The sequence below is a fragment of the Argiope bruennichi genome, chromosome 3 (genome assembly GCF_947563725.1).
Source record: "Argiope bruennichi chromosome 3, qqArgBrue1.1, whole genome shotgun sequence".
Taxonomy (NCBI): domain Eukaryota; kingdom Metazoa; phylum Arthropoda; class Arachnida; order Araneae; family Araneidae; genus Argiope; species Argiope bruennichi.
Window position 1 is genome coordinate 47,445,350 of NC_079153.1, and position 18,187 is coordinate 47,463,536.

The 18,187-nt window shown below is 30.1% G+C and overlaps 1 protein-coding gene across 1 annotated transcript in view; it reads left to right on the forward strand.

The window, feature by feature from the left end:
• Positions 1-18,187, forward strand: part of LOC129962484 (uncharacterized) — a 233,248-nt gene that overhangs the window by 157,311 nt on the left and 57,750 nt on the right. The window contains exon 5 of the mRNA XM_056076219.1: positions 11,604-11,784. Within this exon, the coding sequence (XP_055932194.1) occupies positions 11,604-11,784 (181 nt within the window). The remainder of the gene's footprint in view (positions 1-11,603; positions 11,785-18,187) is intronic.

Here is an 18,187-nt window from a genome sequence, read left to right on the forward strand (position 1 = left end):
TTTTCATGCACTTCATGCATTTCTAATGTACTTCTTCAATAATTTATTTCCTGCCTTATATATTCGAGTATGAGTATCGCTTTTTTGAATATCGTATAAAGCGTTATTATTATTATTATTACAAACCTTTGTGGTGACTAGAGGTGATGCAATGTTGTAAAAAGAAAATAGTATTATCCGTATCATTTTAGTGATGGAATATTTGTAGTGTTATCCGTATTAATTTAATGATGCAATATTGTTAATACTTTCCGTATCATTTGAATGATGCAATGTTGGGCAATTTCTAGTCAAATGGATTTCCAATTAAATCTGATCTGATCTACTTATATATTTGTCTATACAATATTAAATATTCTTATATTAGCATGCCTGTTTTTGACATTTTCTTAGTATTCCTAGACATAAAAATTGCATGCTAAATATTTTTTGCTGGTTATTATTCAATGACTCTCTTCCACTCAGCTTGCATGTTGACCAATTGCTCTTGTTTTTATGCTTCAGTAATTTTACATGAATAACAAGAAATATGATAGTCAAAATCGGTGAAAATATTACTTTACAACTTTGTAGTAATTATCATCTAAAGAAATGATTATGACCTGTCGAATGCCAGAAGTCGTATGTCGTGTCAGTTGAATTAGTGGTATTATTTTTATAAATGAGATCCATTCTACTCAGAAATGTTTGACTGGAAGCAGTTATCATTCTAATAATCGATTATCGAAGATCTAAATCTACTAAACTTTCAATTTATTTGATCGTAAAAATGTGAAAAGAATTTCCTGTTAAACGATCCGCTATTCTTATTTAATCATCTTCTTCCTAAGATTGTTAGAGCTCAGGTGTCTTCGAATACTGAAGTAATCGAGTCTCTCTTTTAAGTATAAGAAAAATATCCTACTGTCCTCAACTCGTCTTCTTAAGAAGATTGATATACAAAAGAGGACCCCGTTTAGATGATAGCTATTAAACAAATGCATGCTCGGACATCTTTTGAGTGCCCAGAAAACCTCCCTTTTCCCCAAACCCATCTGGATGAACATATTTAATAATGAAAGCAAACACTTCTTATATTAAATTAATCTCAATTAAAGCAAGGGGGAGTTCTTAGTGATATTCATGCGTCTCGTGTGCCCACCGTAGTTTCATTGAGCGGACTTTGGACATTTTTAAAAAAAAAAATTAATAGAAGGAAATGACTTATTCTCAACTCAAAATGCCATTAAATGTCATCTATTCACTCTAACAATTCTAGATATATTCAACTTCGTCCATCGAAATCACCTAAAACATTAAGAAACCACACTGAAATAAAAGTCCATGTATACACACGTACTTAAGTTTGATAATTAAAAAGGTACCCAAATTCTATTTATTATTATAAGTGCAAAAGCTTTAGTGTAACTAAATGTGAGAGCTAAAAATAAACCTTTTATATATTATTACTATCCGTTTTGAATTAATTTAAAAAAAAAGAAAAATCAAAGTTTGTTTCTGAAGCTAAATGCGATTTTCAACGTATCTGCATATTTTTCTAGGTGATTTAAACATTCATTATAACGAATGTCGTTTTAACTTCATCATAAATGAATAGGTGCAATCTGTGGCCAGTTATTCCAAATGGTTTTCACTTCTTCATCAGTGTCTGATGACATGCTACCAATGAAAACATTCAGTTGTAGGAGGATGTGATATTTGTTAGAAGCAAGATTTGGCCGCCGAAAACTACAACACTATACAAGCAGTAGAAATCAAAACTAAGCAATATAAAACAGCAAAATACCATCTACTAGATGAATATTATTGCGATTTTGATAAAATATAACAAAGATACATTTCTTCGAAAGTGATTAAATGCCCTGAATAAATAATTAAATGAAAATTATAAATAACTTGAAATATTTACCTATGCCATAAAGGCTTAACGAGATGTTTTCGTGGTGTCTCACAGTAGGAAACTGAGTTCATTTCTGTTTCTTTGCGAACCAAGACTTCAATGACAAAGTACCCTTTCTTTAGAAAAAGTAAATGGCACAATTTCGGTCTTAGAAAGTATTTTTTTTCTTGCATTTTAAACGGCAATGGAATATATCATTACTTTATTGATTGGTCTTCTGTCTTTTTTGAATCATACGGATATCTCTGTTTCCTCTCCCTATGACGATAAGACTTCAAAGGTCTTTACATTTCTTATTGTAGTGGGAAAAAAGGCTATAGTTCTTGACTTTTTTTTCTTTTTATTTTCTTTACTGAGACTTTAGAAAGAATATTCAATTTTGTAAAATAAAAGAAGGGAAATACATTTTCGTTCATTGCAGAATCAAAAATTGTTGTTGTGCAAATGATTAAAATACATTACCAGCAATAATAATTACATCGAAATCCAAGTAATCATTGCTTTGAATAAATTCATAATATTAAAAAAATTAATTTCAAATGGAAAGGATAAATGTTAGAACCTTTGAAAAACATAAAAAATAACTGTCAGAAAGGAGTTATGATCTGTTACGGATACTTCCCCTTTATATAATCTAATATTCTTAACAAGCCAGATATTATAAATTGGCAGATAAAACATTTGAAATGATTCAAGCAAATAACAAGATCATCAAGGAAAAGCATTAACAGCATCATCAAGCTATCTAAAAATATTTATTTCAGCTTAAACAAATAAATGTAAAAAAGTATTAAATAACGTTTAAAAAACCTTATGTGAAGTTTTATTTAGTCATATTCCATGAACGATTCAGGTAAAAAATACCTACAGAATTTATTTATTTCTTTATTTTATATTTACGTTAACCATACATGCATAAATCAAAATTCTTTACTAATATATAATATTATAATCTTATTTTAATGTTTTTTACTATACAAAAAGTTTTTAACATAATCTACCTACTGAAGTTTTAAGAAACATTGAATAACTATTATAATTTAAATGACAATTTTTCTGACCTAAATAATCCATCAATATTTATTTTAAGTATTTTGCAGAAATAGTAATTTTTGCAAACTTGTTTTTAAAAATTTGAATAATTTGAGTGCTTAGTTCACCAAAATAAAGTAAATCTGTATTAATAATATTTCTAATTTTTGTCAGCATTTTCCAGCATATTAATATTATACAGATAGTGCAGCTTTACTATTTATAGAAATGATCAAAGCATCTTGCAATGCAATATTGAAGATTGTTTTCTTTTTTATGAGGGCGATCAAACCACACAACACATTTTGAATTCTTCAGTAAACGTTATTCATTTCACAAAAGTGAAAGAAAAAAGGAAAATTGAATACATAATCAACAATTTCGTATAATGAAAAATTGCAAATGTATTGAATTAATCAATATAAATCAATTCAGATGCGGAAATGATGAAAAACGTCGCAATTTCCCAATGCAATTTTCTTTCAAATATTATTAAGGAAAGGCTCATTTGATGTCAAGAGAAATAAAAAAAAGAGACAAAGACCACACTGAAGAAAGAAAAAAAAAATTCTTTGCATTCCATAAAATTTCAATAACAAACACACGTCGTGTTTCGTAAGATTATCTGCTCAGGAAATGTGAAGCATGTATGATTTAGAAGAATACTTTGTATTACAAAAAATGCATGCATAGTTTAATGTAAATAACCACTCAAAGTTCCAGAACACGAATCTGCATAACACTAGCATCTCAAAAATGAGTTGCATCGCAAAAATGCACCTATCATTTCAGCAAATGAGATTTTTAAATCGGTGCTTTCATGAATTTCAAAAATCTTAACGAGCTACAGAAAACGGGAATTTCATTCTTTTTTTTTTCTTATTCCTCACCTATTCTTTGTGCCAAGGAACATTTTGAAGAGACGAAATTCAAATGGAAATTGTGTAGATGCAAATTCCAAAGGTGAAATAAAACAACGCGGCAGTACCTCAGCCAATTTCTCATCGTCTTTTGAAATAATAATACTTTATTTTTTATGCATGGGAGCTGCGGAGAAATAAAATATCAAAAAATATAACAGAATGGAGTTCTGCTTCAAGAAGGGAGGAAAATGTATACTATGAAAGAAAAAGGAGAAATAATATTAAAAAAAAGCAAAAAAATAAAAAAAAATTACAGACAGCAAAGGAAAGGTGAAAGAATGCGTACCAAGACCCATATACAACGCTGAAGGAGAATTCTTCGAGACATTTTTGCACTGAGTCACGGACAGGGCTGATGTGAAGGAGAACGCTCTCTATCTCCCGCAAATGATCGAAATATTTCATCCGGGGGTGACGCGGATTTCATCCGCTAGATACTTCGTCTTACGCTGGAACGCATCTGTCAACCCGGGATAGAAACAAAATTTTAAAAAAAGAAAAAGAAAGAAGTGAAAAGTAAAGTAAAAATCTACTCATGAAAATTTCTTTCACGCATTTTTATTTTTTCGTTTGGTACTAGTACCTCCAATAAACATCACGTCGCATATTCGCCCTCCTGCTCTGGTGCGATAAATAAATAGTGCCACTCACTCTCCACCCTTTTGATAACCCGGCGGAGAGGGAACCACTTGGAGCGCTAAAAAATTCGGGAGAAAAATGTAAGTGAAAAACGGGAAAAACAGGAATTGATTCTAGTTTGGGAGCGAAGGTAGAATAGATAGATGTCTGCAGCACAGGAAGAAGGCAAAATCGATGAGTAGCTTCAGTGAGTTTTATTTGTTTGATTCCGTTTCTCATTTTTTTTTTTCTTCTTCTTCTTTAAAGAATTCTTCTAAGTATTTTTATTTCTTCAATCTAGTGAAAATGAAACATTTCCGCACCGAGACGCCTTCGATCGAGTGGTTTGCCGGTCGATCAGGCCACTTTCAGAAGTATGTCCTTTCGCAGCAGAGGTGACAGTGCAAAGTAAGACAAAAGAGTTGATTGCTCACCGTGGAGTTCCATCGTTTCAAGTTTCTATGGCGCAATGTATTTTCTTATTGTGCACTTAAGTTTAAAGAATCATAAATCATATTGACTCTAAAACTCGTATGAGGATCAGAATGCTTGTGGGTTATTTGGAAGCATTAATTTATGATTAGCTGCAATGTTTACCACTATGGTAAAGTTGCCTGAAAGATTGAAATGATAAGAAATTTAAAATAACGAAAGTGGTCTCTCTGAAACTTTCACGCATACTTTCAAATAAATAAACTTGTGTATCATTGGTAAAAAATATAATTCTTAAAATTCTATTAGAGATAATCTTTGGTGATTTTTTTTCTTGGCGATTTATCGCTGGATTATACGGTAAACAGTGCATGAAACCGAATGTATATTTTGGACAATTTTAACAACCGATTTAAATCAAAATTTAACATAAATTTCTGGGCGATTTTAACAATATTTTTGTTTGTATTTTCGTATATGAAAAATGGAGGAAAAAAAAAGAAAAGTATTGCATGTATGCAAACAAATTATGTACACCGTATAAGAAAAAAAAATCAAAATATTACCGTCAATGCAGTACCATATTTAAATTAAAGATATATCTTTGGCAATGCTGTATTATATTACATTTCATATATCTTTTTGCCGGATGGTATCCATACTTTGGTTTCTGTTAAATTTCCTTGAATTTTCTTATGTTTATGTTAAGTTGAATTAGCTTTCCGAGTATTAAACCCCTTAAATCCAATCCATGTACAGAAATAATTAACTTCCTATGGCTTCCTATAGTTTCTATGGTGGCTATAGCAATATTGGGTCAGACTACCATCATTCAATTGACGGAATGTTCTTCCTGTGCTGGATTTGTAACTAGACTAGACATGATCATTAAATCTTAACTTCAGCCCGCTTCCATATTGTGGAAGCGTGAATTAGAGTTTAGATTTAATGGCCATGTCTAGACCCATCTGTCTATGCATTCAAAATAGTTGAATAACGAAATAGTAGTTCAACTATTTTGAATGCTTAAGCAGACGGGGTTTAATTCCAATGTGAATGTTCTAAACTAATCCAACTTCCCTATGTTGGGAGAGAATAAGAAAGGGGATTACTTCGAAGTAGTTCGACTCAATAATCCGGTTATAGCTTTTCCTAGGAATACACAATATGACTGTGATGGCGGATTTCCTTTTGCAGGATATAATTATTTTTGGTGGAAATGACTTAACCAAATAATTTTTCAAATCCACCGATTGATAAATTTCTTCATAAGTCATTAAAATGTGTTAAATTAGTGCTGTATCTTTTCAAGCTATCAACTTAAGCCTGTTTAAATAGCTACTTTACGACCAATAAAGGAGAGATTGACTTAAGCTTGGTTTTATGCACAGCTAAATCACTATTATGATGAAAGGTCTCAAAAGGCGTCTCACTTATAGACCAATGAAAAAGCTCTCAAAAGTCGTATTAAAATAAAAAAAGATGAAAAAATAATGGTAAAGTAGTTCAAAATATAGAAAAAAGTTTTTTTAGTTACTAAATTGAAAGTTTGTTTTTAGTTATTTCATTAAATTTTGTATGTTGAAAATTTCACATTATTCTTTTCATATTATTCTTAAATAATAGTTCATAAAAAATAACTCTAATAACACTGGAGCACACTAAAATAAGTAACTACAAAATATTTTTGCATCCTTTATTATCAGAAGTATAAATCTTTTAACTCAGAACATAGCTCTTTTTGATGGAAATGAATTAAACAGATGATTTTTAATTTCCGCCGAAAGCTAAATTCCTTCATAAGTTATTAACATTTCATAAATTAGTGCTTTTTTAATCAAGTGATCGATTTAATTATTTCTAAATTACTAATTTAAGACCAATAAAAGAGAGATGGGCTTAAGCTTGGTTCAATGCATGGATAATTTACTCACGTAAGACTAATGGCGGAACTCTCAAAAGGCTTATTAAAATAAAAGAAACGTTGAAAAGAATAGTGATAAAGTAGTTTAAAGTATGGAAACGAGAAACAAACCTTTTTTTAAGTTAATTTAATAAAAATTTATTTGGACATTGAAAACTCGGCTTTATTCTTTTCTATGCACTATCATAAATATAATAGCAATAAAACTAGTTAAAAAAAGTACGACTCTGAAATAAGTAAACATAACAATAATAAAAACACTGCGCAGCTATGGACAGTACTGCTGAAAAGACAAAGACTAAAAGAGTACACTAAAAAAATCCGATGCAATACTTTTTTGTCCCTTTTTACCAAAAATTGTATTTTTAAATGGAAAAAATAAACTCGCCTAGAATTACATCCAGAGTTTGTTTTCTCTGTAGCATTTAACGATTATAAGAATTTTCCAAACAAATCTTTCCTTGGAAGACGTGATTGGAGCGGAAAAAACTGTTCTTGAACCGATTAAAGTGGAGTCTTTTCCTTCTCGGGAACAAAAGCATTCTCTCCACCACCGAGTCTCTTTTCACTTTTCTGGGCTCAAAAGTGGAATTCCTTTTTTTTTTCTTTCGGGCCGCATCAGATCAAGTATTATCCTGGAAGAGATAAGCCCGCCGAGAAGAATCGCACCATTTGTTTAGGGCTCTTCAATACGACAATGGTCGGGAAACCATGTCTCCATTATCGAAAGAAATTCTTCAACAATACGCCAAATCGGGAGGAAATCGTATGGGCTTGCCGTGTTTGACAAATATATCGCATTTTGCCGAATCATCCAAAGGATAGTATTGGTTTTAAGGAAAGATATTTCTTTTTCGCCTCTATAGCCGTAAGTGTTTTTTCTACTCGGAGGTATGCTTTAGAAAGTAAGGACATACTGAAGTCTTTAAAAAACTTCTTTTGAAATTCAAGATGAAGATTTTCACTTAGATTTGCTGTAGACCTTAGAGTTTTAAAACAGAAAAAAAAATTGTTTTGGATGGTGTTTTGGTATAGAATGGAAATAGGTAAGCCTCTCTATTGAGGTGTGAATTTAAATGATTTATTGATATCTTTTGTCATGTTTAACAAATATATAGAGTTGTCTCAAATGTTTAAAGAATAATTTTGGCTTTAAGGAACGATATTTCATTTTCGTCTCTATTGTCGTAAGTTCCTTTTTCGCCTCCATAGTCGTTTTTTCTACCTCTTAAAAAGTAACGACAGCTTGAAGCCTTTAGAAATTTCAATGGAAGTTGAAGAAGAAACTTTCCACTTATATTTGTTGGAAACTTAAGACGGCCTTAAAATTTTTATACGGAAATATAAACATTCCATTGTGATGTGTATTATAATTAATATTTACAATATGCGAATTGAAGAAGATTCTGATGGGACAGAGAATAGAAATTCTGTCTTTTGAAGTATGTATTTAAATAATTTATGAATAATCATAATTTTGTGTACTTTTCAACGTGTGGGATATTGTTAAAAGACAAAATATTTCTTCTATTGAATATCTTCTATCATAAAAATGAAACTAAATGCTTTTAGTTTTGAGCAGGATTGTTCATATTACAATTTGTCATTGATATATTTTTTCCCTTTATCAATAAAAGTAATCAAATAATTTTTTTTCAAACTTTTAATGTTCATTTTACTTGATCATAATTTCAATATCAATCTGTATTTAAATGATAATTATTAGCTTCACAATAAGACTATTCATAACGCACATTTAATCGAATTATTACATTTATTCAGTAAAATGTATGTTGTTTTCTTCCCCATATATTTCTTTTGAGTTTGGTAATTGCTAAACGGGTTTAACATTTCTTTTCACTCATCGCAGAAGAAAGAAAAAAGAGGGTTTATTTAAAAGATATACAGTAGACTCCCGATTATCCGCGGGCGGATTATCCGCGCCTGTCGCACTAAGTTTTGTTTTTTTGCTTCCAAGCAAAGAGAAAATGCTTCCAAAACAAGAAGCAAACACAAATGATTGATTTCTTCAAAAAGGTACAGTTTTACAGTTATGATTTTGTAATTACATAATACATTACAGTATTAAAACAGTACATATGTATTAATTTTTCTGTGTATCCTTGACGCCTCTCGTAAGTACAAAGCACTTTTCTGTTTTCATTAACAAAATGCATTTTATGTTAGTTTTGAGTGATATACTAAAATATTAAGTGTTAGTTAAACATTTACTGCTGTTTATTTTACGTTTTATTGTACATAAAACGATTTTTCAAAGTTGGAATGACTGTTTTCTCTTTTTCTATACCCGTTTTTAGTTTTTTTCGAATTATCCGCAATTTTTGTTATCCGCGGCGGCCGCGCCACCCAATTCCGCGGATAATCGGGAGTGTACTGTATTGCTACATTTTCAACCCCTGGGAGAGGCACCTCGAAACTAGGATGAGATGCTTTCGGTGTGGTGGTTAGATCTCAAACCCTGGAGGGTACACAAAAAGATGGGTATCTGGCTCCTCCCATCGATGACGGAACGTACTTCCTTCAGGAAGGTTTGTACCGTGATCGGGGAGGGCCCTTAGAACTGAACCACAGTTCCCGCCGGTGTTGCTATTGCGGCAGTCCGGTCATTCAGTTTCTTTATCCGTGTACTTTCGGGCGAGTCGGAGAGTCAGTGATATGATTTGCCACGTTTTCGTTTATTTCCCGCGGACCGATGGCTCAGAGGTAAAGACGCGCCTTCTTAAACGTTTAGTCCCTGATTCGAAAGTAGCTGATTGCTACAAATATGTTCTTAATTTATTTCCTGTTCAGTTTCTAAAAATTTCGAGTTTATCTTTCGATGTATATAAATAGCTGCTCTCAAGCTGAGCGGCAGTTCTCTCGAACGATCGTCTTGATCTTGTCTTCTGGCAAAACCTGTCTGTTTAAAATTTGTGTTCTTTGAGTTAGTCATCACAGTGATTCCAAATTCAACGCAACGATATTTAAGAGAAAAAATAAAAAAAAAAATATCGAATAATATTTATTAGAATGCCCTTTCTTCATGGGAAATTAGTTGCTATAAACAATACTAACTACAGGCGTTGTCAGTTCTAACTTTTATTAATAATATAATAATTATATACGTTATTAACTATTATCAATCATATATTATTACAGAAATAAATAATTAATAACAATGCAATATTCCATTTTCATGTTTTTATAGAAGTTCAGATGCCAATCCTAATACGACAAGTAGCAACAATCGGAAGAATGGAAAAATGAGCAGACCAAATAACAAATGCAAAAACGGATGACAATGCAGTGTGTATAATATTGAACGGTAAAAAAAAAAAAAAAAAAAAAGAGAGAGAACACAATATACCATATAAAAATTTATAAGTTGTGCACAACATTCCCCTTGTTTCAACATTTCTTATTCTTGTACATAATTTTTAAAAACAAATCTCTGATAAAAAAATAAAAAAAAGTGAATGGCTTTCTGGATATGGGGTTTTATATTTCGTATTGTTAGATATAGAGTTACAGAATTTGGCGCAAATATATTTGGGGAGCAGATATGTAAGTATCTGACATATTCATTAAATTTTGATTAATTAATAATCTCAAATATAATTATTTCTCACTGCTAAGGATATACCTTATGTACGTTAAGTGTGCAAGAATTTAGTTTTGGAATCAGTTGTGGATCTCACACGAGGAACAACAAATATAAGATAACACTCTGCGTAAGACAACTGTCAACTCCATGTAAGATGATCAGGCAATGACATTTTTAGGGAAATGTGGTGCCATCTATGCAAAATGAACAGAAGCAAGATTATTAGAATAACTTGTTTAAATGTCTATCATATTTAAAATTTAAAAACATTTAATTGAGGGAAATATGATTATAAAGTTATTCATAAAACATTTAATTGAATTCAAATCGACCATTATTCCTAATAAAAAATGATCTCCAGAAATGGTTTATCACTTCTAATATTGAAGGATAACTCTCTCTCTGTGTGTGATGACACTTTGCATGTCAGACCGTTCGATTTGAAGACACATAATTTGTCCCTGATATGCTTTAAAGGGTGGGAATGTACTCTACCTATGGAGTTTTAAAAATTTTATTTCATAGAAAGTTAAAAGGGAATTTATTTTTTTCCTTAATAATACAAAAAAATGCCCAATAATGATATTTACACCTTTTAAAATAATTTTTAATGATATATATTTAATTGTGATGAAAATATTTTTTTGCATAATTTTCAACACTATATTTTGTAGTTGCAATGAAATTGAAACGATTTTCAATGCTTCTAAAATATTTAAGTGAATGATTTTCTTCGATTCTTAAAACATAAAGAAACAATTCTGTTAATGATATTCGTAATTCGCATGAAGGATAAGAAAGTGAAGTTATAGAACCATGAACTACAACAGGCAATTAGAAAACATATTACCGACTCAGTTATTCTTTGAACAACAATGATATCATGGTACTTCGGATGCGGAAGTGAGCGATAAACAAAGCATTTATAAAAACATTAAATAGCAGTGCCCCAAGTCTATCACAATTTGTTGCATAAAAATACTTCGTGTAGTGAACTATCGGTAATAGATACTTAAGGGATTTCATTATAATTTAAAGTAATCAACATTCCTTACATATCTCGTGGTTGTCAAAGATGGTTAATAAAATATAGAATAAAATTTATTATCATATCGCAATCTGCATTACAAAGGAAGTGCTAATATGTATTATTTTTTTTTCTTTCAACAGATTGTAATCGCACTTTCTATGGAGAAGCCAATGTAAAGTATCCTCTACGTGTAACAGGACCATTTCAGAGATATCTTCCTTTCGTTTGTAAGATAACATTTGTTGCTGCTGGAAAGGAATTTGGAGATTTTGTTGAACTGACATTCTTGTCTTTCCAAATTGGAAGACTTGAGCTTACGAGGTAAGAGAGAATATACTCTTTCCGTTAATGTAGATGAAATACTACTTTTAGTTTGACAAATCTTAATATCTTATTAGAAGTTCCCTATTGTTTCAACTCTGTTATACTACTTCTTTTCTCAGTTAGTCTTATGGTAAATAAGAATATTTTACAGATAAATATAACGGAAGTTGAATAGTTACTGAGTTGATGAAAACAAAAAGGTTCTCTTAAGAACAGGAATTTTGTAAAATTTATAATGGGGGTCAAGTTATAAGATCTTTCTAGAAGTTTCCATACTATGTCAAAGAAGGTGCATAAGCAAGAGAGAGCACATGCCAGCCGGTCAACTAACTGCCAATTCAAGATGCCTCACACGCAACTACGTACCCTCAGAAGTGTTCTGTTGCTCAGTGTAAAAAAAAAAAAAAATCCACAACAACGTATTCCGAATACACAAAAACAGTATTTTCGAACTGGAGGCGAATACTTCATTAAATCCTCATGTTTGCAGCGATCGGTTCGATTAAGTGAGTATTTTCCAATTAGAAAGCAGTTGTTTACTGCAGTGTGTTGAGCGGTACTGCAATTTAATTAGCGATTTGATATTTTCTAATGTATTGTGGATTTCTGCAAGTACTAAGTTTGTGAATACTCCGGATAGGTTTCGAGCTTTCTTAACAATGATAAAAATTATTCTTTAATTAGATTGCTTAAAAAAATGCTTTAAAAATTCTTCACTTTTGTGAACTTTGGAATAAATCACTTTCATGGAAAATATAATATATATAATAATAATATTATAACAAACAATATAATATAATTAATATATTTTATACTTTTTAATCTTCATTTGTAATAGTTTACTTCAAAACGAAAAAACATGGAAATTCATTTTTTCATAAATTCAAAGCGCTAATGGCAGCATTTATATGGAATTAAAATTTAATTAAAGCCCTTTGTTTAAAAAAATGAGCACTGCAAAAATAAAGATTTGATTGTCAGCAAAAAAATTAAGTAAATGAGAAATCAGAGATTTGACAATTCAAAAAGCCCTTATTTTTACGAAATTCCATCTGTGCATATATCAAACAATTCTATTTAATTAAAAAATGAATAAAAATTCTGAAATTAAGCCAAATAAAAACACAATGTCAATAAAAAAAATTTCTATAATTTTCAGATTTCTTTTTAATATCCCATTTTTAACCTTTCTGAGAAAGAAAATCTGTCTAAAAAATTCCAAAATTTATTAGAATTATTCAAGCGAAACAGCTTTATAAATGGATTTAATATAATTATCTTTAAATATTATTTTCATATTCTATGCAAAAACTTTAAAATAATTAATTGTGAAATTATTTTTAACAATGTAACGTTGTTCACTAAGTCAAAAGAAATAACTTTTTCGCGGTAACTACTTAGATTTAATTAAGTTATTTGAACTGAAGCATTTATTCATTTTGATAAATTGATTAATTTTTCATCAGAACTATCACTTTTATTTTAATTTGCTTAGCATTTTTTTATTTTTATTTTTTCCTCGAATAAACAGTTTTGACATATTCTTTGAATTCAATGATTCTCGATGAATTTATTTATGACTGGAATGCTATTCAACTAAGCTTACCTGCGGCTTATTTTATGATTTTGCTTTTTTTCATAATTTTTGAAAGTTTTTTCTTCTTTTCAATGCTAAGTTATAAATTGAATTATTACAGGAAGTGGTCCCGTCAAGATGAGTTGCATTAACAACATCTTAGATCAAATTTTCACAGATTAACTAACGAAACTTATAGAAGAAAATCTCATGTAGAAGGCAAAGTGCTTAAGAAATTAAATAAACTATTATTTGAAGTACATTTATGTGTAAATATGTAACAATGTTAGACGGTTTTGCTTCTTTGGAATAAAATATTCTCTATTTATAATAGTCACGAATGCTCAAATCAAAACTTATCAGATTTAATTAAATAATGATCAGGGAAAATGCAGTGGTAGATACAAAATACACAAAAATGTCGAAGGAAAATATTTTTAAAGCCTCTTCTGTTTGGTTGGTGAAGGTTGAATATAATGAATCAGCAAAAGCATAAGATAGTAAACAAAATACATACCTAAGCTCATTGAACTTTGCTATTTATTCCCGTTTAGATCTATTCCCATACCGATAAACTAGTCCAAGCTAATATATTTATAAAAAATACTATTTCATTTGTTAAACGCTAAAACAAAAAAAAAATTGATTTTTCATCAATTAATAACACTGTACAAAACTGCTAAAACATTTTATCTTCATTATTATTTGTAATATAATTGGATATATAAAACTGTGAGCATAGGGAAATGCATAAGACTTATAAGGCATAATGAAATAGGGAAACGTGTAAAGCTTATAAAAGTTATTAAAACTAAATTACAGAAAATATTTTCTTGGTCATTTAACTCGTAACTGAAGATGGGAGTCATAATGACTCCGCGTTGTTCATTAGCTATGATTATCATGCGGTATTATGTACTTGAATACAATCATCTCCTCAGTACCTTCAAGTTGTTTTTTTAGTAGTATGTTGTCTAAATTCTAAGTATGAACACGAGTGTATATCCTAATTATTCTTTTCCAAAGTTTCTATTGTTATTTATGGAGTCATTGACTTCAAGTCTATGAAACTGTTTTAATTTTGAATAATGCAAAATGAATAAAGAAATATTCTTAAAATGATCTTTCTATCTTTCAAAATATTATATTCATTTGTGTTAGTTAAATTCTAATAGTTTTTAACATTAAGGTAATTCCGTAATATCTAAAGGTAGTAAATATTCATTAAAATATTGCTTAGGTTTTTCTTTTAACATCTTTGCAATATTTAATATTATAACATTTAATATTTTTAATATTAAGAGTTTTAATATTTTTGGTAACTACATAATTTCCCGAATGTATTGCGCTTCCAAATTAAATCCCAATGTTGTTTACAAAAGACAGAAAAAAAAATATCAATGGGGTTCTTTTGATTCTATGTCTCAGGTCGGGTGAGGAAATTCAGTTATGGATTAAGATCATCATTTTGTGAAATTTATTAAGTTTGATGCATCTCGAAAGTTTTGGAATCTATTATGCCCATTTCAAAATTAAAAAAAAATAATTTAAACATTGTATGAAACATTTTTTTCAAGTATCTAGTTTCTTTTTTTATATAGAAAAAAGCGTTTTTGAGATACATTTGTTTATTTTTTTTCCATCAAGATGCAAGCTACAAATTTAGCATTGCTGAATTTATAGATGGATAAAATCGTTATATCTCAGAATTTTCAGTCTAAACTCATAATTCAATCTATTTTCAATTTCACTTTAAATGTGTCAAAGAAAATAAATTAATAAATATAAGTTTATTAAAAACATTTCCTTTAAACAAAATGTTTTCCATTTTGAAATTAGGTATTACTTTGAGATGTTGATTCTGCTTTATAATATAACTTACTTTCCTTAGCTTTGAAGATAACATTTTTACTGTCATTTATTACAATATTCTTGAAATAATATTTCCATTAAATTAAATTCCTTTGTTCCGTGCAATAAGTGGCTATAATTTTATTGAGAAATGAAAATACATTTTGGCAATTTTCCGGATTAACTTTACTTTTATATTCAATATATCCAATCCTTAAATTTTTAAATTGAAAAAATTCAGGTAGCGTTGAAATATTCTGTAATTTTTTCCTTTCTTTTTTTTTTTTTTTTTGAAGGAAAACCTTTGGATAAAGGAAGTCTGCACGAAAATTAATTATTCTATTTTTCTAATAATAAAAGTTCTTATATTCAAAGAAACGAAAATTTGAATTTGTCTGCAAGTTCGAAATAAATTACTGAAACTCGTGGATATTAATTTATTAAACATTGCTGAAATTCAATAAAATAAGAAATATCAAACATTGTCAAAAAAACGTTTCTAAAAAAATAAATGAATTAAATAAATCAAATCGTGTGAAGATGGAATTCGAATTTGATAACTTGAAGAGAAAGAATGTTTTTCATAAATTTAAATGGATTTCATAAAATGGAAGCTTATAGTCATACTGATCAAATATCTTATTTGTATTGGTTTTCTTTTCTATTAAAAGTATAAATCTAGAATTATAGTTAGACACATCTAATTGCTTTCCCCAAGGCTTCACTATCGAAATAAATTGCATTTGTCGAAATGATATTCTAATTTACTTTCCGTTCCTGCATTTATTCTAAGAAATTGTTTAACTGAATAACCAGCCTCTTTATTGATTGGGATTTGGGAGTTCAAGCATAGAATGAAATTACATCGAATGTTGATTTTTTTTTTGGGGGGGGGATGTTGAAATTATTTATCGCGAAACTTCGTTCATAAAAAATACCTTCCTTGGAGTTAACTACGAATTTTATGCAAACTTGGGCTTATTGTAAATTCCCAAATACCTAAGGGAAACTTAGTTTTTATATCATTTTAAATAGATAATAGAAAGAGATAGAATTATCAAATAGAAAATGTTGAATTTTTAAAATAGGAATTTGTTAATTTCCAATTTAGTGTGAAGAATATTGGTACATTACAGAGAAATATGACATAGAAAACAAACATAGTGCTCAAGCGAAAAAATGGTCATTTTGAGCTAAATACGTAAAAGTGAAAAAATGCAATTACTGTCTGCAGTTATTGTAGTGAAAGATAACAATATTGGATATGGCACAATGGATGACAAAGCAAGATTCCGCACTTCGGGGCATGCTTTGCATAATGTTATTCAGCTGTTGGGGTAATTTGTCCCATTTCTCTATCAGTGCATAAATGGGTTCCTTATTTATTGGAGAATCTAAAGTTTGATGGATTGTCGATCAGCAAGATTCCTCACCTAAATATAACAAACATTTTCAATGGAATTTGGATCTGGAGAATCTCCTTAAATATCCTCGCTCTCTGGGCACTCTTAGATAGTAACTTTTGGATGACATGCTGCGTTATCGTTCCTGAAACAAATTTATTACTGACAGCACCATGAAATAGGCGAGTGTGAGGTATCAGAACATCATCAAAGTATCAGCAATGTATGTGGCATCAGAACAATCTAAACACAGTCCGCGTTGGAGACATATAGAATGTCGTACGGCCATTAAGTATGTAGCCGGCACATATCATGATACTAGATGTAGGATACAGGTGCCTTTCCTGTATATGTGTCAAAATGCATGCAGTACTACTCTCGCGTCAGATCAATTATAATCAGAAGGAAGACTAAACTTACATTCATCTGAGAAGAGTATGATAGCCTAGTTTTCTTCCCTCCAAATACGATACTGACGACACCACTGTAAAGGGGCGGTAAGGTGACGTCGGAACAGTGGGATGTACCAACATTGAATAGTCTACCTTATTGTAAACGTCAGGTGAGAGGTTTTTGGAAGATCAGCAAGCCAGTAGTAGCAAGAAACTGATTTTCTACCTGAGCTGTTCATTTTTTTTTCAATCGCACTATTTTCTACAGGCGTCGTACAGTGAACACTACTCCCCAGTAACGTTTGTTCCAGGTTCCTTTTATTTGAAACTCCAATCTTATAACAACACTTGGCTGACGTCAAACTCCGTGGCAATATATGTTATTTTTCGCCCTTTTTCCACACTTAAACTCATCCAAAAGATATCGGGATGATATGCCAAAAATTGCAAGTTCGTAAATCGATTCTTTCTCGTTAAACTATAGATTTAAACAATAACGGATAATAAGTGTTAATTCCTTTATATCTCTTATCAGCAATTTCTGCAATCCAAAATTGCATAGACCACAGCAAGTCTTACTGTATCCCGCACTAATTTCTGCAGTTGACTACTTTCCATTTTTTTTTTAAATCATTCCTTGTATCATCCATCCTTAGCAATTGTCCACCATAAAAGAGAGTGTCTGGCTGTCTCTTGGCGCTCTATATGCCACACCTTTTGACTAAGACTACTAAATTTGGTCCACATACTTTGGAAGGTAGTGAGACTTTTAGACATTTTAATTAGAATTTTTATTAATTTAAATCTAAGTTAATTTTTGTCGGTTTCCCACGATTACGTCGGAAAATTTTCTTGCACAAAAAATTACTTAATATTTTTTTTGAAATTATTTGACCGAATTTCTGAAATATTACCTGATTTCTAAAACTAGATTACATTGTTGCCTTAAAACTCAAACCATTTTTATTGTTTGATCAAACAGTTGATAGCTTAATTTTCTTCTGATGCAAAGCTAAAGAAGGATTTTTTCTAATTCTATGAAATTTACAAGACGAATAAAGAAATGGTTAAAATTAGACGTTAGTTACAAACGTTAGAAGATAGATGTATATACGATTTTAATAATCGCTATGATGTTATGTTACTGGTCTTCATTATAAATATTCATGCATAGAATA